This window comes from Lynx canadensis, chromosome A3 (genome assembly GCF_007474595.2).
Source record: "Lynx canadensis isolate LIC74 chromosome A3, mLynCan4.pri.v2, whole genome shotgun sequence".
Classification (NCBI taxonomy): Eukaryota; Metazoa; Chordata; class Mammalia; order Carnivora; family Felidae; genus Lynx; species Lynx canadensis.
The window spans coordinates 138,615,234-138,642,250 of NC_044305.1; the positions used below are offsets into that span (position 1 = coordinate 138,615,234).

At 53.7% G+C, this 27,017-nt stretch overlaps 1 protein-coding gene across 2 annotated transcripts in view; it reads left to right on the forward strand.

Annotated features, from left to right (window-relative positions):
• The window catches only part of MYT1L (myelin transcription factor 1 like), a 197,139-nt gene that overhangs the window by 35,365 nt on the left and 134,757 nt on the right, over positions 1-27,017 (forward strand). For both annotated transcript variants that reach the window (XM_030311735.1, XM_030311737.1), the window contains exons 2-5: positions 255-411; positions 15,903-15,957; positions 16,130-16,163; positions 16,458-16,520. In XM_030311735.1, coding sequence (XP_030167595.1) covers positions 15,903-15,957; positions 16,130-16,163; positions 16,458-16,520 — 152 coding nt within the window. In that variant the 5' untranslated portion in view covers positions 255-411. The remainder of the gene's footprint in view (positions 1-254; positions 412-15,902; positions 15,958-16,129; positions 16,164-16,457; positions 16,521-27,017) is intronic.

Consider the following 27,017-nt stretch of genomic DNA (forward strand, 5'->3'; position numbering starts at 1 on the left):
GAGTTCTAGAACCTTCTCGGGTCCAGCACAAGGTCTCAGACTGCAGAGCCGACTTTGCAAGTGTCTGGGGAGACCCTTTCCCAGAGTCCCAGGTCCGGGAGAGTGCTTCCCAGGGGAACCCTCGTCCACAGGCAGGACAGATGACACAGGGTCCATGTCTGCTGCTGCCACAGGGTGTTCTCCATGTATGTATGTCCCCTTCTCACGTGCTAACGAAATCAGAGGCACTTCATACGGTGGTTCGTATTTTGCAGATGGAGAAATGGAGGCACAGGGAAATTAAGTGACTTTGCCACAGTCCCAAGCTGGGGAGGACCAGGAAGAGAACGTAGAGGGACCCTGACTCTGGGCCCGCGTCCTGCCCACGGAGCCACGCTGCCTCCCTTCCTAGGAGAGAAGACGCCCCGCAAGGTACTGTGGGCCCCTGCGCCCCAGGGTGCGTGCGGCCCGCCCTGGGGGGACGTCGCCTGGACCACCTGTGTCAGGAACACATCCTCCCTCTGTGAGAGCAGCTCTCACCCCTCCTGGGCCCTCGCCCCGCCCTCCCCTCCTCCCGCATCAGAGTGTCCCTGCCTTCTCTATCCACCCCGTCTCTCGTTCTATCCACCACCTCTCCCCCTCCGAGGACAGACACACTCCGTGCTGGGAGTTCAAAAGAGTTCGAGAGACACTTTCTTCAGCCCCCATAAGCTCTTGTCTTATCTTGGTCCTTCCGGGGCAGTCTCTCGACCTTCTGCCTGGCCTCCCTCGCTGCCCGTCCGCTGTGAGGTTCGTGGAAACCGCCCCCCTCCCACTGAAACCGCTCTCTCAAATCCCACCTGGATCTCATGAGCACCTGTTCCAAACAATGTCAGGGTAGAAAGGGTTTTAAGCACCAGGCAGACCCACATGCCAAAATTCAGTGGATGAATCCAGCACGGACCCCAGTGAGGCAATGCCACCCACACTGGACCACTTCCCAGTGGGGGTCAAGGTGGGACCAATGAACTGCACGCAACATTCCCCCCTCAAAATCCTGTGGTCACAACTGAATGCACCTTCCTCCCCTCCCCCACACCCCTTCTAGAACTTTCTCCTCTCTTGCTTTCTGTTCAGTGCTGTTTCTTTAGGTGTCCTTCCCATCACTTGAATAGTCCCGTCATCTTCTGTCAATGTGCCATACCCCACTGCCTGCCCTTTGAGAGCCCCTTGAGGTGGGGGGCGGTGAGTCTCCCCTTGAGAAGGAATGCTGACACACAAACAGGTGTCCCACAGTGACAGCCTGGTGAGGGCAGGCAGCACCGTGACAGCAGCCACACAGCCACCAGAGTAGGGACACCCGAGGATAGTGCCACCCGCCACACGGGCAGAGCGGGTGCCACACAGTTTACGGATTTCCTCTGGACCTACTATGTGCTTGCACACCCGCCTGGCCACCCCATGAAGTGCCCGGGGACATCGTTCTCTCTGTACCATTTGTACGGGGCTCAAGGGGCAAAGACACAGTAAGTAGAAAAAACTCAACTTCAGGTTTAAGACTCCAAGCCCAGCCCCTTCTCGCCAAAACTCATGAATATCTCCCATTTACTGATCTCTGAAATATCATAATTTCTGAACATCTTCTTGGGAATGGTGTTCCTCTCCCCTGAACACAAACATGCTTTACATGTAGACATAAGCTTTTCTAATTCTTCTGTTTTTTCTTTTAACTTTGTTCTCCCCTTAAAAAACAAGCAAAACATTTTTTTAACTGGATTTTAAAAGTACAAAGTTCCAATTATAAAGTAAATAACTCACAGGGATAAAAAGTACAGGAAAGGGAATATAGTCAAAAGTGTTACAACAATTGTATGGTGACCGTGGCGAGCCTTTCATAACGTATACAAATGTTGAATCACTGTGTCGTGCACCAAAGCTGATATGGAGTGTGGTGAGGATACTTTCATTTAAAATGAAAAAGTGGGGGCGCCTGGGTGGCGCAGTCGGTTAAGCGTCCGACTTCAGCCAGGTCACGATCTCGCGGTCCGTGAGTTCGAGCCCCGCGTCGGGCTCTGGGCTGATGGCTCGGAGCCTGGAGTCTGTTTCCGATTCTGTGTCTCCCTCTCTCTCTGCCCCTCCCCTGTTCATGCTCTGTCTCTCTCTGTCCCAAAAATAAATAAACGTTGAAAAAAAAAATTAAAAAATAAATAAATAAATAAATAAAATGAAAAAGTGGGGGCGCCTGGGTGGCGCAGTCGGTTAAGCGTCCGACTTCAGCCAGGTCACGATCTCGCGGTCTGTGAGTTCGAGCCCCGCGTCGGGCTCTGGGCTGATGGCTCGGAGCCTGGAGCCTGTTTCCGATTCTGTGTCTCCCTCTCTCTCTGCCCCTCCCCCGTTCATGCTCTGTCTCTCTCTGTCCCAAAAATAAATAAAAACGTTGAAAAAAAAATTAAAAAAAAAATAAAATAAAATGAAAAAGTGAATTCAAAAATTCCAAACTAGAAAATCAGTCGGGTAATTTGAAATACTTAAGTAAATAGACAACTCTATCAGTACTTTTCCGGGTCAAAACATATTTGAATCTTTGAAATTTTTTTACACATTTTACTTGTAAGTAATCTCTACACCCAACATGGGGCTTGAACTCACAACCCCAAGATCAAGAGTCACATGCTGTTCCAACTGAGCCCGCCAGGCGCCCCTTGAATCTTTGAATTTTATTTTTGGTGCCACTTTATCAAAATTTGGGTTGGGAGAAGTGAAGGTAGAAAATGCTGAATACAGACCGAACATAGTCTTGGAGAGCACGTAGCTGAGCTTATGAATATAGCACATTATCTACTACTTATTAAAAGCTGTTCTTGGGTCACATTTGTGGGTTTTTGTAGCTTCAGAAGGAGAGGTGTGGCCTCTCGTGGCCTTGCCACCTGAGGGTACATGTAGCGGAGCAGGTGTTCATTAGAGGAGGGGCTGGGTGGGCTCGTGGACACGTCTCGGGGGTGTGGAGCAGACCTGCGTGAGGCCGCACACGCCCGGCCCCGGGAGACAGGGCACTGGCAGGAGGGCGGGGAGCCACTCGGAAACTGCAGCCGAGCCGGAGAGCCTGCGGCTCTTCCCAAGGTCCTGGCTGGGTCGCCGACACCTTTCACATATCCTGGGGGAAACACCACCAGCCAAGGGGGAAAAGGCCACAAGAACATACTCCCAACGGATAAGATGGGTAAATGGATTAATGCCTTAAATGTACAAAGAGCTATTGCAAATCGCTGTGAACATTTCAAAAACAGGCCGAGAGTGAGAATAAGGGCTTCTCAGCGGCCAGAATGCAAGAGGCCAGCACGTGAGAAGGCACGGACGCTCACCCCTGGGCAGGGGAAGAGAGGTGGGAGCTCTAGTGAGTGAATCTATTTCCCTCTGGAAAAGTGACACTTGTGTGGTGCACTGTGGGAAAGCTCTTAGAAGAACCATCACACGTCACCAAAAAGCACGCAGCTTTGTACGTGTTCCAGAAGTACCGAAGATATCGCCCTAGAGGACTAGATTATGGAGATACGCACAAAGATGTGTGTGATATTTATTGCACTTCTTTTTATAGTGGAATGAGACAAATAACTGAAGTAAAACAACGTAAATGTCCATTAGTGGGGGAGCTTACAGGGATGCTTGGATAAACCATAGGACACAAGTTCTGGGGAATACTACGCACCCGTTCAAAGGAGTCGAGTCCACGGCGTTGGCCTGGAGAGGCAGCTGTGACTCCTAGTAAGTGAAAATAGCAACTCACAGAAAAGTCCGCGTAGCACAGAGTCTGCTGTTGTCAATAGTCCACACACCGAGGGACAGTGCAGTGTGTGTTCACAATGATGCTTTAGGAGGAGAGAGCGCTACTCTGCACGTGGAAGGTGCTGGAGGGAGGAGACGGCCATGCCCCGCTGCCCAGCGGGCAGGCTCCTACGCTCCTGGTCGTGACCGTTTCTGCCCTGGGAAAGAGAGGGGGCGTCGCTGCTTAGACGTGAGGGAGGGGGGCAGCAGGGCAGCACGGAGGGCTCTGGGGACTCGGCAAGGGACGCGGGCCAGCGGTGTCTCAGCCCACAGCCCCTCGGAGGCTCCGGCGTCGGAACAGTCAGGGCGTGAGGTAGCGCCTCCCCCAGCGGTGGGAGGGGTGGCCGTGACAGCCACCAGGCGCGGAGGGAGGGGACGGACGGCGGACAGAAGTCAAATGTGATAAGGTTTCGGAGCACTTCCTTTATTCAGTCAATCACAGGAAGGCCAACCCTGGGCTGTGACAAGGTCCCTCCTCCAGAGACCCGGCGACACAGGGAGGAAAACCTTCCACCGTCAGGCAGAAAAGCCCACGACTGAGAGTCCACGCGTGGCAGGGAGGAGAGCGGCGACAGCGATGGACGTGGGGACAGGAAGCAGGGACGCGGCTCAGGAGACCCCGGGTGGCAAGGGAACACTGAACGTGGCTCTGGGGTGGATTCACAGTGACCGGCGCGCTCTGGGGGCCGCTAGTCGTGAGGTTGAGGCTGACCCAAGTTCAGGGGCCCCATGTGCTTCCAGGGTGGCGCAGCCGTGTCCCCAGTGGGTGTGGCCTGGGGACAGAGCCCCGAGGGAGCAGGGGAGTCGGGCGCCACATGCTTTCCTGAGGCATGAGCTTCCGTGAGACTTTGTGGCTGTAGGACGTGGCCACTGGTGGCCCCTGAAGTGACACCCGACAGGTGCAAACCACCTGGAGGCCTCTGTGGGAGCAGCCCGGCCACAGAGGAAGGAGGGGCGTGGCACCTGCTAAAGGTCAACAAAGTCAAAGGGTGGAGGGGACCTGAGCCCAACGGAAAGCACGAGGGCCAGGTGAGAGCAGATGGAACATTCTAGAAAGAAGGGATCCCCCACCTCACAGGAAAGTGATCTCCAAGATCACAATCCCCGGTGGGGCCCGGGGCAGGAATCGGACGTGAGCTCCAGCCCTGCTGTGTGTCCTGCATGGCTAGCGTGGGCCCGGCGCTCCCAGCCTCCGTCAGTCCTGGTGCTGCCACCTGCCACCTTCAAGGGCCGCTACCAGAGGGGACCCACGGGAAGCAGGGACGCAGGGGACGCAGGGAACGCAGGGACGCAGAGGACACAGAGATGTGGGGATCAGGGAGCACGTGGTACAGCACTCGCCCGCAGTCAGGACGTGGGGGTGGCCAGAAGCGTCCGGAAGGCAGACTTCTCTATGCGGGGCGGGCTGGATGGGGGTCAAAGCAGACACCGGGCAGGTGTGCATGGGTGACCCGGCTTGCTGTGAGGGACGAGCGGGGACGCTCCTCAGGACGGTGGCAGCCAGGTGGCCCTCCTGACGGGAAGACCAGGGGTGCCGGACGTGCCGCTCCCCCTCGCCAGCCGGCCTCCACCTGTGCGGCCCGTGGAAGGCCTGTGCCGACCGCACTGCTGTGCGTGATGCGGCCTGAGCCCGGGACTTGGGTCCGTACCACGCACGGCCGCTCAGCAGACCGGGCGACACCTGGCCCGTCACCCCAGCGCCCTTGGGTTACTCGGGACTAGTTCTTCCCCGAGAGCTCACAAAGCTGTGTCCTCCTCTGATCTCCCAACACCCCGGGCTCCTCGTGGGAGCAGAGACCGGGGACGCACCGGGCTGGCTCCTTGTCCAAGCTCGTGCAGCTGCGGAGGACGAAGAAACGGGCCCGGGGGTTCAGCTCCAGGACCCCGGCAGCTGCCCCCCGCTCTGCACTGCCTCCAGTGACGCCACACGGCCGTCTCGTATGTCGGCACTTGACCTTGTCTTACAGTGTTTTGTTTGCGTGTCTGTCCTTGCTTGATCTGGCAGCTGTTTAAGGGTCTTTTATTTACAAGAAATGGCACGAACACAGAGGGCCCCCGAGAGAATAAAGGTCCTGCTCTCGAAAGCGACTGGCTGGTCATAAGTAGTTTGCAAATTGTAACCTGCACCGCTCAGGAGAAGGTGCGGGGGCCGCTGCCACAGTGTGTCCCCGGAGCCCCTGCAGCACGGGCTCCCCTTCTCCGCGCCCCGAGCGGATGGGACAGGAGGGGCCCTGCCGGTTCCCCTCGACCACGCCACGACCCGGCAGGACACTGGCGTCATTGGAGCCCCGCGGGCTGAGATCGACGGTTTTTACTTCAGACCATACTTGTCTAGGAAACACCAACGACCAGCCACCACACTGATCCTGTTTTGAATATTCCTTCTTAATACTTGTGAACGGCCCCTTCCGAGGTAGGAATGTTCCTTTCTAGAAAGTAGTTCACTTTTGCTGTCCTCCTCTCTACTCGGTAGAACTTCTTTCCATATTTCCAAGAAAGTTTGCCCGACATCCGCGTGACCTTTAAGGGGATTGTGATATTTTTATTTTTAGCACAACTCGGCCAGTGTTTATCAAGCAACCGTTCTGGGCCAGGCACCAAGCGGGGCTGCCCCTGCCAGCTTCTCCCACAGCCCTGGGAGCCACGGAGAGCCACCCTGGGTGCGATGCCCTGTTTCCAGGCTCCCGGGACGCCAGCTTCTCGGAAGATGTGCCTGCTGCCAGGCTTTGGGAGCGGTGAGTCTCCAGCCCCGTTGAAATGTTAGCTGGACTGAGGGAGGTGACCAAGAGTCTCTCTCTCTCTCTCTCTCTCTCACACACACACACACACACACACACACACACACTGAACTTCTGGCCCGGGGTCATCATGGAGACTGCCCTCCCAAGCTGTGCACCATTGAACTGGTTCACATACTCAGAGGCCAATAAAATGCTGGTGTTAGCAAAGGTGATTAAAAATACAGGGAGCACAGCATCCTACGTGCATCACAAGTGACGCGTGTGCCCATAACTCGGACGCCGTGAGCTCCTCTGCTGCCAGCACCCCTGGGGACACGCGCCACACCTGGAAAATGGAGGAAGGAGGGAAGTGTTTCTGGTGCACAGGCGCCATGCTGGATTCTCCCATGGAGTCGTTCTGTTCGAGCCTCTCGGCCGCCCAGGGAGATAAGCAGGAATTTCACAGACGAGAGAACCGTGATCCACAGACCGGACCCTGCCCGGCCTCGCGCAGTTAGCGAACGTGGAGCCTGCCGTCACACCGCGGGCCAGACTGCGTCCATGGAGACGAGCCAGGGGCACTGCCGACACAGAAGGCCCGGACGCGGCCAGCCCTTCCATCTGGGCGGCCGGCTGGCGGGGGACCGCGCTCCCTGGCTGCGGCCTGCGAGGCAAACCCAGAGTTGTCCAGCAGGCCCTCGAGGCCACGGGTGCCCTCCCAGCACGCCCGGCTGCGCTGCCCACGGAGGCCTCGGCCGACAACCCGGGTCTTGAGAGCCAGGATGGGAACAGCACACGCTATGAAACTCCCTGAGATCCTACCACGTGTGTGACTCTCCGGGCCCCGGAACTTAGATGTTTCCTCGGACTCGGGTATCCCCCAGGGCAGGGACAGGAGAAGCTGCTTCAGTGGACAGAGAGAATCGTCACATGCCCCGCAGTGGGCTGCTGTCACCAGCAGGCACGGGATGGACGAGGACTCAGGCGACGGCGGCCACGGGGGAAACCTGCCCGTCTCGCCGGCTGTGGCTGACAGAAACCGAGCGCGGTGTTTCCAGATCCTCCTGTTTTTCCAGAAAAATCAGAAGTGCAGAATCGAATATAAAGCCCCGGATTTGTGGGTGTTAGCTCCACGGGGCGAGCACTGAGAGCCCAGCAGAACCATTCTGGGCCCGGATCCTGCATTCTGACTCTCGGCATTTTCTGCCAGAACTTGCTGGCGGGATAAAGGGGTGCGGTGATAGGGCCACACCTGAAGTCAGAGAACCCGATCAGTGCAGGCGCGGGCATCTTTTCTTACGCTTTCACTCGGGGCCAAAAGAGCACTAGCGATCTTACAAAAACTAAGGCTCCTGACTCGGCATTTCACCCAAAGCTCTGGAAGCAGGCGCCCGTCCCGTCCCTGCTCGGCTGTCCCACACTTGAAAGTAAAGACCCCACCGTGACCATAAACAGCAGTGAAATATGGGCTCTGCCCACCCGCTGCCCCCCAGAACCACCTCTGGGATGTCGGTGTCACCACGGCCGTGATGGACGATATAAATTGGGAAGAGGGTTGTTTACGGATGTAAGATCGCCAGGTCACCCAAATAGGAGCGAAACCGAAATGGGAGTCATTTTGTTAAAAGCCACTGCCTTCATCACCCTGGAGTCACCTTCGAAACTTGGGTTTGGTCCCCAACGCTCCTCTAGGTCCCCGGCCCCCACGTGCCTGTGAGGAAGCCGTCTGGGGCCCCATCCTCCGGGCTGTGAAAGGCTCCTCAGAGCTCGCAGCCCCCACCCACAACGTGAAGTCAGCGGGCGCGTGCAGACCTCCGTGGACGTGGCCGCCCGCGTGCTTGCAGCAGAGGCAGAGCCTGCCGGCCTGGGGGAGGGGGGCGCGTTTCCCTTGCAGCCTTACGTTTGATCACAAAGTTCTAAAGCGCTAATAAAGTTACTAATCAGTAGTCATTGAACAGTGGAGCTGAGCAAGCGAAGCATCAGCGCCTGTAACTCTTCCCTTCATTCATTCCTTCGCTCACGAACCCACAACGCCCGCGGTCACCTGTCCGCGTACCTCAAGAATAAGATCATTTTCTCTTTCCCCACAATTTCCTTTTCCTACGTTCAGAGGCTGGAGTGGAGTGGACTTCCTCGTGGCCGCGCTCTTGCCTCTGCTGGACCGAGCCCTGTCCCCCCAACACACACAGGCCTTGGGGTAAAGAGACAAGGTCCGTGCGCGGGGATCGGGGGTCAGCGTGGGGCCCCCTTGTGCAGGCGCCTGAACCAGCACCATCCCCAGCGCCTGGCTCTCCAAGTGACTGCGTCGAGAGGACGGATTTCCCTTCGAGGGCCCCTGTTACAGGGCGTTGGCATGGCCGACCGCTGTTCCATTGACTGCTGTTTCCTGAGGGTTCTTCTTAGGATTCGTCGCGTTATTCTTAAAGCCTTAAGTCCCAAACCACATGCATTGGTTTACTAAGGGTTCCCCGGTGTTGCCTGGAAGGGTGACCTCCCGGGGTTCCCCGATGATACTGGCGCATCAGCCCACGTGACAGTCCCGAGCCCTGAGGGCAAGCATGCTTCCCGGGTGATTTCAGCTGTCCTATCTAGGCGTGCCAGAGATTCCCTCCCTGTCCCCGAGTTCCAGTAACTTGGCTTTGGAGCCTGCTTTTGCCCCAGGACACAGCGTAAATGTGGGTCAGACCACCAGTCCACACGGCTTCTTTTGAAAACGTGGCCACTCCCCCCACGGCACTCAAACCGCTCCCACCACCACCACCACCACCGTGGACGGGGCGCGCCCGGAACATTGCAGCGACGAGGAGTTTCCAGAGTTCTCTCAAGACCACGAGAAACCCAGGGGGTCACAGACTCGCCTGCTTGCTCTCTGTGTTCCGCGTTTTCCTGCCGCACACCTGGGCGTCTGTGCCCACCGTCCAGGGCTTCCGTCTGGGAAACAACTAGCAGAAAGCCATCGTCGGTGACAAGAGTCCGAGAAGAGTATGACACTCAAGGTCAACATTTAACCGGACGTGTAAACGCTTCTGCCTCCTTAGGGCCTGATGACGAGGAATCCACAAGCAAAGCAAGGGTGCAGCCTCCCTCCTCCGTTCCCATCAGGGTCAGGCCCTGGCACGCCACGCTTTTGTAACGAGTTTCTAAATTTTTGTGTATGCCACCTGCTTGAACTTGTTCACAAGTTTGCAACATAATTAGCCTCCAAATCTCCTCGTTTAAATGATCCTCAAATACGCTCATTTCTGAAGCACCTGGGGGCTCAGTCGGTTGGGCATCCGACTTCGGCTCAGGTCATCATGATCTCGCGGTCCGTGGGTTCGAGCCCCATGTCGGGCTCTGTGCTGACAGCTCGGAGCCTGGAGCCTGCTTCGGATTCTGTGTCCCGCTCTCTCTGCCCCTCCCCCGCGCTCGCTCTCTCTCTCTCTCTCTCTCTCTCTCAAAAACAAATAAACATTTAATAAAAATATGCTCATTTCTATATTGTCCTACACTCCGTCACTGATAAGTGTGTGACGTGGCTCCCCTGGGTCACCGTACCGCGCTGTGCACCGTGGTCCCAGGTGGCGGGGGGGGGGGTGGGGGCATAGCCGCACCCTCACTTTCTTCTCTGCCCAGATAATTCCTACTTTTCTTTTCCTCTCTCTTTGCCCCTGTTGGCCCCAAGCACACGTCACGGGATCAGTCAGGGTGGAGAATCCCCGGGATATGGGCCACCTTCCCCGGAGGTTGGTTTCAGTGGCCACCAGTCCTTGCTGAGAAAGGTTGGGAAGGGAGAGGAAAGTAGGAGCAGACAAAACAAGGCTCTTGCAACTGTTGTATTTGCCCAATTTTTCCTCATTTCCAGCCTGTGAGGTTGGAGACCTAAAACTGAAACCATTGAAACCATGAGGCCTGAGCTGGAGACACTTCTGTCTCTCCTAACTTTGCAACGTCTTAACAGCATGCCGTCCTGTCACTTAATGTAAACATCGAACAGAACTCCCAAAATGTAATGTATTTGCACCACATTAAATTCACTAAAAAGCAGAACATTTTGTCATAGTGTGGAAAACAACTTTTTTTAATGTTTATTTATTTTTGAGAGAGACACAGAAAGACAGAGTGCGAGCAGGGGAGGGGCAGAGAGAGAGGGAGACCCAGAATCCGAAGCAGGCTCTGGGCTCCGAGCTGTCAGTGCAGAGCCTGATGTGGGGCTCAAACCCATGAACCGTGAACTCATGAGCTGAGCCTACTTACTTAACCTACTCAGCTATGAGCTTAACCTAAGTCACCCAGGTGCCCCTATAAACCTGCTTCTTTAAAAAAAATTTTTTTTTAATGTTTTTATTTATTTTTGAGACAGAGACAGAGCGCAAGCAGGGGAGGGGCAGAGAGAGAGGGAGAACAGAATCTGAAACAGGCTCCCCAGGCTCTGAGCTGTCAGCATGGAACACGACACAGGCCTCGAACTCACGAACCAGTGAACCGCGAGATCACGACCTGAGCCGAAGTCGGACGTTTAACCGACTGAGCCACCCAGCCCTCCCGGGAAACGACTTTTAACTGCAATCGTATTTATTCTAAACACAATTCAAGGATGCCAACAACATATAATTTCTGACCCTTGCTGATCTGTACCGATGGGTTTTTATGAGCCAAGACTTCCATGCGTCCTAGGGGGGGACACGGAGGCCATGGGGGCCAAGGTTGCCTGGGGGGCAAGTGTTCACGGGAACAAAAGTGCACAGAAAACGTGGGCGCGCAGTTTGATCCGCACACTTGAGGTTGCCGGCCACTCTGGTTTCTCTCCATTAGTAGCGTCCGCAGACCTTCTCACCTGCCACACCGCTCGGTAAATGAACCCGCCTCTGGGCGCGTGTAGCCCACTCCTGCTGCCGGTGCTAATGAGCAGTGAAAGGACCCAGTGCTGAGCAGCGGGAGGTGAAAGACAGGGTCTGGCTAATTGACAACATAGGTAATTGCTTCCTGAATAATTGAGGGGCGTCTCTGGGGGAAGGAGCTCGGGCTCAGCTTGTGTCCAGTCAGAGCAGAGCTGTGCACCAGGGAGGCTGTGACCCCGTCCTTCCCGGCCTGGTCCCACCGGAAGGCGCAGGTCGCCGGAGCGCGGGGTGGCCGGCAGTGGGGACCCCCGCGCCCCTCCCTGGGGTTCGCTGCTGTGGCCCGATAAGCACCTTCCTGCAGAAAGCAGCCTCTAAGGACTGGAGGGACCAGAGAGCAGCGTGTGAGGCTTCGATATCATTAATGTTCTACGATCTTCACGGAGCCTCAACCTGAAGGAAGTGTGCACTTTGTGGGGTGGGGGCGACAACAGAGGGAAAATCATAAAAGCGTCCTGACTCCAAGGGTGACGTCCCGTATTACAAACCAGTTCACTCTCTCTTCAGCAAATCAGTGTGATCGCTTTTGTTGGCTCCAAAGTAAATGTCTTACGTTTGAGTCTTTTCTTTAAGAATAAAACCGTTTAAAATTCCTAAGAAAAACCTCTCCTTATTTTAAAACCGAGCGCCCGACTTAGAAACAAAAGCGTTCCTGCTAAGTGCGGCTTTGAGGCTCCGCTTTCCAGATGCGCGTTGCTGGAGAGGGATGGGAACGCGGTGAGGCGATGACGGCAGGGTTACCCCTCGCGGGCTCCGGGGAGGGACAGATCTGAGATGACCCCGACGTGGCATCACCCACTGATGCCTCAGAGGCACTGGAGGAACTAAGTGGGCACCACGGTCCACCGGGCGCAGAGGGCAGTCGCCAGCCTCAGGGGAGCCACAGGAGGAGACGAGGAGGTGAGAAGGCGGGCGAGACCAGGGTCCCACAGGAGCCGGCGTGTGAATGAGCTCGTGCTGTCAGCTCACCTTCGACCACACGCTTGTAGGCGTAAACGTCAGGACACGAACACGCTCCTCAAACTCTGGGTGACAAATCGCACGCTTTCTGCTTAACCTGAACTTCACCGGCGCTTTGCGCACTGACACATCTGAGCGCAAGTAAAATGCAAAACCATTTCGAGCTCTTCGTTCGGGGTCGTTGGCTGAAGGAGAAAGAACAGGGAGCCCCCGTGTGCTTGGTGCCTCCCGTATGTTTGCCAAATTACCCCGAGTCGCCCTGACAGCGAGCAGAACGTGTCACGGAGCCCTGAACTTCAAGCGGGATCAGCGCTGTGACAAACACGTACAAGAGTGGCGTGCGATGGCCCCAAGGTAGACCCAGGTTGGGTGAGGGGTAACATCAGCGAGAGGGGTACTGTGGCGTAGCGGGAAAGCGAGGTTCGTGTAACGAGGGATTAGCGGCAGAGCTCACTTCTCCTGGAAGGAAATAAGATCGTCCTTCTATATGTAAAGTATGGATTAAAAATTTAAACGTAAAAAAATAAAGTAATCCTCACACAACTATATGAGCAGTTAGCAAATGAGGCTGAGTTTTTCCATTTAATACCCACAGAGGGATGCCAGCCTCACACCCTTTGGTCGCAAGGTCTGTCCTAAGCAACAGGCGGGTTTCCCATCAGAGACTGCAGAGGCTGAGTGTCAGGAACGGAGGGTGAGTGGCCCATGTGCTCCTGGGGGGGTAGGGAGCGGGCTGAGCCCGCCCTCCCCTCCTCGGGTGCCCTGAGCGCACCCCCAAGCCCGCAGACCTCTTTGCACATCCCATTCCCTCTGCCTGGAACATGAGCACCCCACCCACTTTTAATCTAAACCCAGCAATTAACCTTTAAAACTCAGATCAGATTCCACCCCTCCCCAGAAAGCCCCCCTGGCCCTCCCAGAATGGGTTGGCTGCAGCGCGTCCCAACGTCCTCGTGCCCCAGTGAGAACGGCTTTCAGGTCATCTACCCTAGCGGAAAGCTACTGCTCGGCGTTGAACTCCTTAAAGAGTAGGATTTCACCCCACAATCGCTGCATCCGCAGTCCTACGGCCTGGCGGGCCACGTGGCAGGAAACACAGCATTTCCACAGAACGTGGCCTGGTACGTTCTCCATCACCTCCTGAGGGTTAGCCCACTCTTGCTCTGGGTCACACGGGCCCCACCTGCCTTGCCAGCATTCCGCAGTGTTTGGAAAATGTTGCCACGTAGGGAAGCAACTTTGGAGCATCGATGCGTTACCCCGAGGTGCTGTTGACTCACACCGCGAACCCGCACAGCGTGCCTGCCCTCGGGGATCTCGCACCCTGTGCCCCGGCTGCGATGCCAGAGCATGGGCGGGAAGGCGGGCCCACAGCGGAGCCTGCATCACAGTGACTGTTCCTGAAACGTCCCTCACGGCCATCTTTGTCTTCTCGCGTCTCTGTTCCGGACAACCGCACTCCAGGAGGGAGCCACCACCCCGACGGGGCTCCTTCTCCCAGCGCCGTCCGTCTCTGCGGACACCCCCTTGCTCCCACCACAGGCTCTCAACCCCCCCGAATCAATTTGTTTCCACAATACACTTGAGACATCCCAGCCCCGTGCCCGTGCCCAAGGGTCGGCTGCAGCTGTACACCCACCGGGGCAGCAGGGCCCCCTCTGGGTGTGCCAGGCCCTCGACGTGCCCCCCGCTCTCCCCGAGGCTGCGGCCCCCAGCCCCCACCCGCTCGTCAGGACCGACCTTGCTGGCACCAGCTCCGTGACGGCCAGCTTCCCAGGAAACACACCCACCCACTCCCACTCCCTCTCTCTCGCCCACGACTGGGTCTCTCGTGTCTCCATACAGGCTTAAAACACGACCTGTCTCTTGTTTCGTTCAGATAGTGCTTCAGCCGCGAAGATTCCCCTGTGAAGCCCTTTCTCCGTGACCCGCCTCACTATGGCTGCTCGCCTTCTCAGATCCGTATCTGACTGAATCTACAGCCCTACATCTGCACACACATGTCTTCCGTTAAAAGGCATGACACTCATTAAATGAGCTATGTTTTTTATTGTATGTGTGTTTCATTTGCCGCCATACTCAGCACACAGTATTAATGAATGAGGGTCTGGCGGTCAGTCGGCGGGAACACTAACTCAGGAGCCTGGTGTCGCACTGCCTGAGCGTGGCGTCCGCGGAGAGCCACCCCTCGCCGGCAGCTGCTTGTGACAGCAGACCTGCCCTGCTCTCCCCCTCGTGGGAGTCTGACCGACCACATGCCCTTACGACCCTTCTGTGCCCCGCTGCGACCTTCTCGTCCTAAATTGCGGGGCAGGTGAACCATGCACGGAGGAGAGGACACTTTGTGCCCCTGTCTTCTGCCTCCTGGTAGCTTGGGTGGGCAAGGACATCACAGATGGGGCTGAAATTTCCTGTCCTCACGATCAGACAGACCGTTCTTACCGCTCTCCTCCCATCAGCCCCCCTGTCCTGTTGAGTGAAATTCTCCTACTATGCGACTTTGCATGTATAAATTATCCAGACATGTGGAAATACTGGGTGTACCAATACACTAGCACACATCCGTCCCTCCAGCACTGGTCCCTTGGCTTAAAAATGATGTGTAGGGGCACCTGGGTGGCTCAGTCGGTTAAGCATCTGACTTCAGCTTGGGTCATGATCTCGCGGTCCGTGGGTTCAAGCCCCGTGTCGGGCTCTGTGCTGACAGCTCAGAGCCTGGAGCTGCTTCAGAGTCTTGTCTCCCTCTCTCTCTGCTCCTCCCTGGCTCGTGTTCTCTCTCTCTCTCTCTCTCTCTCTCTCTCTCCCTCTCAAAAATAAATGAATAAACATTAAAAAAAAAAAAAAAAAAGATGTGTAGAGACAGGTGGCTTGGATTCAGGGCCCTGAACCAAAACTCCTAGTTAGACGGTCTTGGGCAAGTCCCATCTACAAAACAGATGTAAAGATACCTTTCCTAGAAAATTGTGAGGATCAGACACGGTAACACACAAAAATGCTCGGTAGTCTGTGACCTGTGAAACGGGCTGGTTACCATGAGCAAAGGGCCTCGTCTCTGGAAAGCATCCTAATGATTTGGAGCAGTGTGGACGGTGATTATACCCGGAACTAGATGACACGGCATCAGCCCCTGGCTTAGACATGTCCTGCCACACCTGCCCGCCCCCCTTAACTGTGTGATCGGATTCAACTCTGGGTTCCGAGGAGATTCCAGCCTACACGTATGAACCTTCCTGCAAACATAAGGGCTACCTCTCAGGTGCTGGCTACAAAGTGCGACTCGGAACTCACACCGAGGTCTCCCAATCGGTCTTTGAAAAGGGCAAAGAGGCTGTGCTGAAGCTTCATCAAAGCCCCCCCACCCCGTTACAGAGGGTGGGGCCTCCCGCTGACCTTGCGTCCCCCGCAAGGTCAAGGTCCGCTTTGCTTTGTTAAGTGACACAGTTAGATTGCCTGGTGCTTTCCCCCCATGTCGGCCTCCCAGAGGGTTGCCCCATAGCCACTAAGATGCCCGTGTTTGGCCATATGCACTGCTGACCAAACTGACCGCCTGCTCGTCTATCCACAGATGGAGGTGGACGCCGAGGAGAAGCGCCATCGGACACGGTCCAAAGGGGTTCGAGGTAGGTCCGCGCTTCTCCAAGCCCCCAGAGGCCCCGTTCAGGGTCCCCTTCGTCCTACAGAGCAGGGTGCGAGGGTCACTCAGACCTGCTCTGACACCACCCTCTCGATAGCTTTCTGTGGGAGAGGGCGCGTGTGATCGATGATAAATCTCTGTTTCCCATCTCTCTGCAGTTCCCGTGGAACCAGCCATACAGGAGCCCTTCAGGTTAGTACTCCGTGCACACGATGTATCCCCAGAAGCCGTGTAGAGAACCCATGCCTTTTAATGGGCACACCGCTCCCCTCCCGCCCCCGGTCTGTCGGCGGCTTGCTCCTACCCTGCTGCACTGATGGAGGCAACTCCCTGAGACCTGCTAAGAAAAAGCAGCCCTAATTGTTCCCTCCTTCCAGATTTGCCTCCTCTCCGTCCCTCTGTGTGCCCCTCCCCCGATGCCACCAAGCGCTCGGTCCCACCCGCCTGCAGCGAAGCCCCCATGTAATTACCTCTTTCCCGTTGCAGTTGTCCCACGCCGGGCTGTGATGGCAGCGGTCACGTCAGTGGCAAATACGCAAGACACAGAAGGTAACGGCCGCCTTTTTCACTATATACGGTCTACAGTGGCTTGTTGAGGGACCCAGACCCAAGGAAGAAAATGAGTGGGGGGTATTCCTGGAAAAGAGTGAGTGCTGTCTTTTCCTCCACTCCTCTGCTGTGAATTCAGCCTTTGGTTTCCCGGACAGGGTCTCAGAGGGTGGGCAGAATTCACGATAATACATAAGATGACACAAATTAAGACCAGCCTTAAACTCATTTTCCCACACACACAGGGCACCTGCTAAGAGCCTCCCTCTGCCTCACTGGGACGGCTTATTTGTCCGTGCCCACGTGCTCATTCTGGTAGCTGCGGGGTGGCAAGTCACGGATGGTAAATTAAAGTGTGACCTTCCTGATCCTTCTGGAGGAGCTCAGCTTCCATAATTTATCTGTCCTGGGAAAGGAAGCCCAGGTGGGCACCTGGGCAGCTGCTGGGGGAGGTCCCGGCAGGAGATTAACGTCCAGGACAGATCACACTAATGAGACTTTGGGGCTTAAACGATTATATTATTCTTGCAAACACTGGAGTTTAGGTCCGTAACGGCACTGGGTGTGAACATCCAGGAGATCAGGTGGCTAGATAATTATCGCTAAAAACGCATCACGGCAGAATTGTATTGCACATCTAGGGCTGAGAGTCATGAAGAGATCAATCTTTAGATTTACTTTTGCATAAGGAATTTCTTCCCTGTGCTATTAATACCTTTCAAGGGAAGATTTCGGTCGTGAGGAGTTGGAGATGTTTACAGGCTAGAATAAATTTTTAGCTAATTTTTCACAAATTAGGTTGCGAGGACTAAGGTCGTTCATCCTAACAAACCATCAAGAAGGAAGCCCACGTAATGAAAGCTCAGACCCTCAACCAGGTGTGCCTGAAACACCTCAGGGTGACCCTGCCTGCGCTGCCCTACGTTTCATTTCCTCTTCAGCTGAACATTAATTTATGGGTGAAATCAAGCAATTGTTTTGATTGTCCTTCAGTAAAATCAAGGGGAAAATTACAAATTACTCCCCAAACCCCCATGCTAGCATCTAAGGAGATGGGGAATTTTTAACAAGCATCCATGATGAAATGGTTATCAGACTTCTCTACATACCAAAGGAACGACAGGTCGTTTCTAAGGGAATCTGGCGATTTAAAACCTAAATTCAATTTATCATATTATTATCGTTATTGTATATTATAGTAAATTACTGAGTATGTAAGTTAAATAATTAGTTTACTTAAAGTATGTTATTTTATTTTATAAGAATTTATTTTGTAAATTCTTAATCTAAAGGTTTTTAAAACCACATTGCTTATGTTTTCAATGAAAAACAAGTTAGCAAGCCACGAATGAAATCAAGGTTTTCCCTTATTCCTCTCTTGATTAGTCAATAGTTAAAATTTATCATACTGTTACCGGAAGGAGTGATTACATTTGGCTAGAAAGTTTGAATTAGATGCTAGCTAGACAATTCATCACCACGGTTTTTCAGGAAAACCCATGACGTTTCCAAAGAATCCTCTGAAACACATTCTTACCCAAGGCACATCAAGCGGTGTGTCCGCGTCCCCACGTGACATGGGCGTGCACACCTGCCTGTGAGGTCTCTTTCCCCGCGTGCACAGAACTTCGGCGCTTAGCTTGGGGGTGGCCTCAAGACCGCCAGCCTGCATTTTCCTCTGGGACACGATGCGGGTGTGAGCACAGAGCATGGGAATCTTCCAGGAGTGATGGGGCCGGCACTTTAGAGAAGGGCCACGGAAACATCCAATTTTAGACAATTTTTCAACCCATTTCTAATTGAATTTAAAATAATGTCATAATTTTTATCACAAGTCATAGTCTACGTAATTGTTAAAATTTCTAACATTTTGGTAGAAATAGTTAATGTGGTGGCGGCGGACGAAGGACTTTCCTCCAGCACCACGGCGCCACGAGTCAGCGAGGGGCGTTGGACAGATTACTGAACATTTAGGACTTCGATTTCCTCAGTTTTTGAATGAGATACTTACAGACTTTGTTATGTAGAATTAATCACCATTGAGAACTCATGTGACCACATAAGCCGCTTCTCGACAAGACTGTCAGGGCTGTCCATTTTATTTTTAATGTCTATATGTTGTCAATAATTCTCTACGATGGTAGACACACAATGTTACATCAGCATCAGGCGTGCAGCACAATAATCTGACAGCTCTATACGTTGGGCTGTGACCATCACAAGTGTAGTCATCATCTGTCCCCGTACGACACCGTCACAGTATCGCCGACCGTGCTCCCTGTGCTCTGCCTCTCATCCCCGTGACTCACTCATTCCGTGACCAGAACCTGTGTCTCCTCCTTCCCTTCACCCGTCGTCCTCCTTCCCCACCTCCATCCCTCTGGCAGCCACCAGTTCGTCCTCTGTACGTAGAGGTCCGATTCTGCTTTTTGTGTGTTTCTTTGGCTTTTTTTTTAGATTCCCCATATGTATTTGCCTTTCTCCGACTTATTTTACTTAGCATAATACCTTCTTTTTATGGCTGAATAATATTCCTACATATATATACACATACGACGTGGTTTTTCTCCACTCACCTACCAAGAGACACTCGGGCTGCTTCCATATCTTGGTGATTATAGCTAATGTTGCAATAAACATAGGGGTGCATAGAGCTTCTCAAATTAGTGTTTTCGTTCCCTCTGGGTAAATGCCTAGTAGTGAAACCACTGTCTGTTTTCAGTTTTCTGAGGAGCCTCCACCCTGGTCTCCGGTGCTGCTGCACCAGTTTGCGTTCCTGCCAACAGCGCACGAGGGTTCTTTCCCCACCTCCTCGCCAGCACTTGTTTCTTGCGTGGTTGATTTTAGCCATTTCTGACAGGTGTGAGGTGATATCTCATTGTAGTTTTGATTTTCATTTCCCTAGTGATTATATATTATCGGCAATTTTTAACTAAGGGATGACATTTGAACTACTTAAACCGAAAAGGTGCTTCTCGTAGTAGATGAGACTCATGTATACATTAATATCTTGTGACTGGCTCTATTTCAAATCTGTAACATATTAAATTATTTCTGGCTTTAAAAGATTCCCTGCTACCGAAGTATCTCCCCTCTGACAGCTATTTATGTACATAAGTGTCTGCACGCACCCCACAGCCCAGGTGTGGCCCTGACCTCCGTACCCACAGCACAGGTGTGGCCTTGACTTCTCTGCTGTTCCATCCCCAATGAGACCCAGCCTCTTCCAGTGTGACAAGAGTGGCAGCCTGGGTCTTGGTTTTGATGAAATTGCCCACCCTTTTGGTATTTTAGCAACATGATATTCAGGGAATGTATTTTCATTTTATTAGGGATATAATTTCATTTTATTCGTATATCATGTCAGTTCGTAGTCAAGTAAAAAGGTACTTTAGTATGTGGACACATCTATTTATTTGAACACGCAGAAGGTAATTCGAGGCAGGTGTGGGAAATCTATACTGTGCTTGAACAAAAGACAGTCTGTTCATGGGTATGTTTTTATTTTCTTTTAAGTGTATTTCTTTATTTTGAGGGGAAGGGGAGGGCAAAGAGCGAGAGAGAGGGAGAGAGAGAGTCCCAAGCCGGCTCTGTGCTGTCAGTGCACAGCCTGACATGGGGCTTGATCTCATGAACTGTGAGATCTTGACCTGAGCTTCAGTCAGACGCTCAACCACCTGAGCCCCCAGGTGCCCCCACGGGCATTTGTTTATGTTCACGGGTCATAAACAGTCTGAAGTCGCTGGTAAACACGCGTGCAACTCTGCACAATTAAAAGTTGGATCAAAGATGTAAATTAGGAAGCACGTGAGGGAAACAGGAGCATACTTTTACCAGAAACCCAGGATGTATCAGGGGTTTGAGCAGAGCGTTGCGTTTTGTTCTGAGTCTTTGGACAGCCGAAGCAAAAATGGGAAAAAAGAAAGACAGAGTTCCACTACCTGGTGCAAGTGGTACATCAGTCCCTTCGTGCCGGAGGTAAACACATCTGAATTGCCATCCAGTGACCAGCAGGGATCCAGGCTCAGTCAACACTCTGTGCCCTGGAAGACAGAATAAGGACCAGGCCCCTCATGAAGCTAATCAACATCAGAAACGTTTCTCTTCAGAAGCATCGTCAGTATCTGGACACATGAGTCTGACTTCTGTTTTTCCCACCTGAGGTTTCGTGTTACCACCATACAAGTGTGACAAAAACACTACGGACTTGGCAATCAGGGCAGAAATAAGTCTCCTGTTATGAACCAGGGCACTAACATAGCCTCTTCTGTATGCAGTGAGCTGACCTCTTCCTTTGGACTCACTGTCACACAGCCTCACACGTGGCTCAGTGAATTCTGCCTCCCTGAGTGCATACGACTTTTCTTAGCGATACTTACAGGCAGCTAGAGACCCTTGTGTATCTCAAACATGGGTCCAACTACAGGGCTTCTCTGTAGATGGGAAAACTCACTTCTTTTTCAATGTTTATTCATCTTTGAGAGAGACAGAGCATGAGCAGGGGAGGGGCAGAGAGAGAGGGAGACACAGAATCCGAAGCAGGCTCCAGGCTCCGAGCCGTCAGCACAGAGCCCGATGCGGGGCTCAAACTCACAAGCTGTGAGATCATTCCCTGAGCCGAAGTCAGACGCTCAACCGACTGAGCCACCCAAGTGCCCCAAAACTATCTATCTTAAGTGGGTTTTCCAAAGTCTTAGATGCCCAAGTTCAGGGACAGGAGCTTCCTGAGCCCCCTCTGCTCTCCTCCGCATCACCTCCTTTCCCAGAGTGTAAGCATGTCAGACGCCCATGGGTGAAAAACCACTGGTTTCCCACGTGTCCACAGCTATCTCTGCGGTGGGAAGGTGGCAGAGAAAACGGAATGTGTGGAAGCCACACCCTTGGAATTCAGGGAGTTGCCGGCCCGTGAATGTGTTGGCGGAGAAGGGGCCAGGCCAGGTGGGAAGTGTGCAGACGTCGCCAAGGCCCGCGGAGGGAGCAACACCACCGCGCAGGGTGTCCGTGGCTGCTGAGCCTGACCCCGGAGCTGGCGGGGGCGCCTCAGGCTGCACGTCCCCCCGGCCAAAGATGGACATCTCGAGGAAGGGTGGGGACATGGTGACAAGAAGCCTCACATATGACTTCTTATGTAAAATCATTGTGGCCGCTCAGCCACACGACGGAGAGATGTGGTTATTAATCCAGAGCTTTGCAAGAACGGATACTAAGATAGGAGCAAAATGCCAAATGTCAAAGCATTTCTGCAAAAAATCTACTTACGAACATTTAATGAAGATTGAAAACTCTGCTGCCTTATATTCACAATGCATGTTTTTTCTCCCCCTGTTGATATGAAATATTGTTTGTGTTAAAGCAAAATAATGTTTAGAAAGGGGTATATCTCTGTAAGCTAAATTTATTGCCAAAATTGTGGTCAGTTTACTATTCTTAAAGTTTTTAGAAATTTCACCAATGCCAATTAGAAATAGGAATGATAAAAAATATATCAATATCTATTACAGATTAATACTAACCAGTGTAGAGGAATTTGAATCGTAGCCTTTTCTGTAATAGTTATGTACATCCTGGAACATTTGGAATTGTTGGATTCTTTCTGAATAGCGATTGTTGTATGAGCCTCTAGTGAGAGAGACAGAGAGACAGAGGAAACCCCTAACTTGGATTCATTCCTCACTCATCTGTTGTGTGACCTCTCCAGATTTCTTTCTGAAATTTAGTGGATTTCATTTATATTTACCCCTCACTTCAGTTTCTAAAAGTATGTGTTTGTTGGGCATAAGGTTCTGATGGAATATTTGACCTGAAATCTACCTTCAGAGTCTCGCCCACTCAACAAGCACCCAAAAGCTAGGTGATGGGTATCAGTATCATATTTCAATCCTCCCCAACTTAGAAAATTCTGAGTCAAGTCAATTGATCTTGAAAATTTAAAATTAAAAGCTCCAAATGGTAGCTTTCCTTTTTCATTAGAAAATTATTGGATTCTCTCTGGCTTGTTGTGCACATTCCGCATTCAGATTTTTTTCCCATCTCGTATACCTCTGCACCCGCCAGTGTGATTGCCATGGCGGCAGCCGCGGGTGAATAATTGCCTGTCTTCACTGGAGCTTGTTCTGGAGCTGAAGTCGAGGGCTTGCTTCCTGATGTACGCATGCCTCATTTGGATTCTGCCAACAGCCTGGGGGCTGTATTATTCATGCCTTGGCAGAGAGCACTCACTAAAAGCCTTGGAACAGAGCCAGGTACTGGCGAGAGATAGTGGAGTGGAGCATTGCAATGTGCAACAGAGAAGAGCATCTATAATCAAAAAAAAAAAAAAAAGAAGAAGAAGAAGAAGAAGAAAGAAAGAAAGAAAGAACGAGAAGAGGAGCAAGAAACAGGGAGGAAGCAGAAACAGGGATCCCTGCACGTCCCTTTTACCCATTTCACACTGATAGAAATTTCATTTGCATTAAAATAAAACACCCCAGCATAATTGCATTTTTTTCTAACTACGCTTGAAAGTTTAACACAATTTTCCACGTTTAATTGCAAAGCTGATTTTAATTAGTAAGGGCCTGCATGTGAAAAATGAAGATTCACTCGGGTGCATGGGGCACACTGCAGTGTTTGCTGAATGCTCTAATTAATGTATGGATGCCATACAGCAGGGCACGCCGTGGGACGCTCATGAAAAATTCTGTGCACGAAGCCACTCAGCCAGGCTATCGGTGTTTTACTTCACGAACCCGCAAGAGTCAAGAACTCCCCCCTCGTTCTTCATGAGCCGTCATTGTGCACGCCATCACCCCATCCGTGAACCCTATGGCACGCCTCTCCTTTTTACCGTTCGTCACTGGCATTATAAACCAGAAGTCAGGGCACATATGTTTTAATATCAATTTGGTAGCTTGCACGACGGTACAGGGGGCAGAAATTTGGAGATCTGGGGACTCATTTGTATGGAGTAGAATCAAAGCAGGAGGGTTCCCGGACTCGCCGCTCACAGCTTATCATTAGTCACATGTGTGCAGACAGACGAAACGCAGGCACAGTCCTTTCAGACCGAGACGACACTTAACCTTTATTGTCACAATACATCCTTTATTTGAAAAAATAAATAAAGAAATACAAAGCTCCCTGGCCATTATCCTGGAAAAGCAATCTGCCTGCTGCCTGTAGTACGTCTGCCCAGATGGCCAGGTCTCTGGCCGTTGCCTGTTTCATTATGTATCTTAGAGCTCAGCGTGACTGATTCGGTGCATTTAAATCTGGAAAACAAAACACGTAACGCATTTGGGGCACACTTTCGATGTTGACGAAATTCTATATATGTTTCAAATAATTCCACATTCACAGAGAAGGAACTTGGGCATTTTCGGGCAGTTACGAACGTCCGTAAGCATACCCGCGGACACTCGGTGGCATTCACAGTCTGGATTGGTCAAGTCTAGACGTAGCATTTATAACCTGGCTCTCATTTCTTGACCAATGATGAGAATATATAAACATGGCTTTGAAACGTCAACAGAGTGTTTACTCCTCAGCAATTGGTGGGAACAACAGGCATCATCTCGGGTTCTCCCCAAGTTCGGTTCTGACCGCCACCACGTGCACCGGGATTACGGCAGCTGCTTTCTCCGTGGGATGCGCGGACAGGAGGGTTCCTGAGGTCGGGGGTGCTGAGCCGCTGTGGGACCCACAGTGCTGACAACTCTTCCCCCTGGGACGGGAGGGGCCAGGGTCCTCCCGCTGCAAGGTGCACGTCCCCACATGAGAGCTTGCAGGCGGGGGGAGAGGGGATCTCCGGGTGGGGAACCCCCCACCAGATTTCAGCGTGCACACGGGTGAGGATTCCAGGAAGGGCTCCCAGCGCCCGGAATCTGTTTCACAATGAACGGTTTTGGGGGAACCGCCTGGTGAGCCCCACTGTGTGCCCGTTCCTTAAATCCGTGTTGGAGAGCGGTCACACTGCGCTCACCTGTACCCACACCCTGAGGACCCCGTGAGGACTCCCTTCTCCTCGTTCTCTGATCTTGTGTCCCGAAGAGAAAACGGTGTGTCAAACATCAGACCCCAAGACCCGATTGAAACCGTACCCTCTTCCTGCCTGAATTAGCGAGAGACGGAGGGAGGAAGTGCGCACTTAGCGGTAACGCTTTCGCTCAGTGAGATTTTAGTGCTTTTGTGTGAAAAGTTTCTGTGTGACTAAGTATGTCGCCAGCTGCAGTAAATGGAAAACCCTCGTCCGACGGGCTTACAAAATGCAGAATTAACCATCTCACGTGAACTGGAAACAAAGAGCCCCCCTCCCTCAGGGGCTTCTGCCCCATCACCGGCCCCTCTGCTGCAAAGCTCTCCCGAGTCACGGGACAGAAGACACCGGACGGGTCACTTCTAGGACCTCGCGGAAACACAAGGGGGAACTTTCCGAGAAGCTGCCAACACCACCCTCTGTTCCAGTGCTCCAGCTGGGTCTCCAGCCACCTGCGAGCCCTCCCTGATCGCCCTCCTGACTGTCGGGCCCACCCCTGGAGCTGGAGGCGGGGTCAGTGCCCCTAAGGCAAGGGTTCTCAAAGCAGGGTTCCGTGACCTGGAACATCAGTGCCACCTGGAAACCTTCTGGGAAGCCAGCACGTGCTTGGGCCCCACTCCAGACCCGCTGGATGAGACGCTGCGGAGGGGGCCCCGCGGTCTGGGATTCTGATGCTCCCTGAGATGGACAGCCGCTGCCCAAGGAACAGGTCTGTGTATACACAAGGCAGGCACCTGGTCAGAGGGAGTCTGCAGGTAACGGAGGAAGGAGACTTCTTCTGGGTAGAAGCATCTAGCAGGAGCGGGTACGAATCTGAAAAATCTTGGGTGGTGACAAAAGCCGCGCCCCGAAGACCCCAAGTGCCAGAAGCTGCCTCACAAATCTGTCCTCCTCCCCTCTCCCGGGTGGGGGGCGGCCCGGGAACGTCTCGGTCCCGGCCGGACAGACTTCGGCGGACGCGAGGCCACAGCCTGGCGTCCCACCTCACAGACTTCAGCCCTGCCTGTGACCATGACGTGGTCCCGGCATTTCCCAGGAGCTGGGGAGGAGGGCTGTCCCCCCAGCAGCCCCAGCCATGCCCCCGTGGTGCCGCCATGACCTTCGCTCCCCAGGCCTCCCTGTGGCCGTGGAGGACGACTCCCAACTGGGGACAGTGCCGTCCTGCATCCGGCTCTCCTCCCACGGCAGAATCAAAGAAGCAGGCCTGGTTGGGAAGGGGTCAGGGCAGACCAGGCGGCCTCGCCAGGCTCAGCCCCGTCCCGGATTGGGACCCCGCCAGAGCCATCTCCGGGCATCGTGTTGCACTCACGGGTGGGGTCCAGGGACTCAGGGCTGCTCGGAGCCCCCTCCAGGCCCTGGGCCAGCGTGCCGTCTGAGAGCCAGGCGCTGCGGCCACCTGGCCGTTTCTGCCCCACGGCCTTGGCCCGAAGAGAGCGCGGCAGCCAGGGATGCGGGGCCCGGGCGGGCGGGCTGGGGGGAGAGCCGGACGCGCCCTGGAGACTGTGTGGAGCCTGACTCGGACAGGCGTGCCTGGGCCCCGGCAGTCTCCATCGAGCCCTTGTGGGCTTAGAGTGGATCCTCAAGATAAACGCACCTTCCCTTTCCCGCTAAGGGAGAGCGCTGCACTCCATTTGTATGATTCAACCGACTTTGAAAGATCCACTCATTGTAATTTAGTAGCCACTCTCCGGGCTGTGAATATTACCTAATGCTATATTTAACATCGCCAGGGATACGCTTCACGTACAAGTGGATGCATTTCCTAAAACTCCAGGGAGCGAGAGCAGGGAAATGAGCATCTTGGAAGAAATTCCATTCGTAAATAATGCATAACGATTCAGGGATGCGCCCGAACCGCTTTGTGAGCCCCTCGGCCAGCGCAATGGCTTGTGAGTGGAGAGTCTGTGCTCCCCGGAGAGCAGGTGGGCAGGACAGGCTGGAGGGGAGCGGGCCCAGCGGTGCCGTGTGCTTCTCCAGAGAGCAGCTGAGCTAAGAGGGCGGGAGGCAGAGGCGCCATCCGGGGAAGGGTCCGCCAGACGGCAGTCCTGGAGTAGAGGCCTCAACCGCGGGTCGTGCGCTCTCGGTCTCATGGATGCTTCCGGTCCCTGCTCACGCAGACCTGGCCCGTCACGTGGAGAGCAGCTACTCGGCATGGGGTCAGGAACAGAGACTCCGTCCTGGTGGGGCCACATATGGGCACAGGCCCCTCCTCGTGTCTTCTCGATTCACCCCCTCCCGGCCGGGGCCCAGGGGTGGGGACAGGCGAGGTGGGTGCCGACAGAGTTCTCTCCAAGGACAGGTGGCTAAAGGAGCCACAGGCCTCACAGGTGGGACACAGCGTGGTGGGACGGTGGCCGCCAAGAAGGGTCCTGGCCAGCAGACATCGGGAACGCCGCTGTAGCCCCTCCCCCCTTCCCTACGGGAAGCCCCTGTAATGCCTGTAACAGTAACGACAGCGGCAGGACTGTTCGAGAAGCACTTTA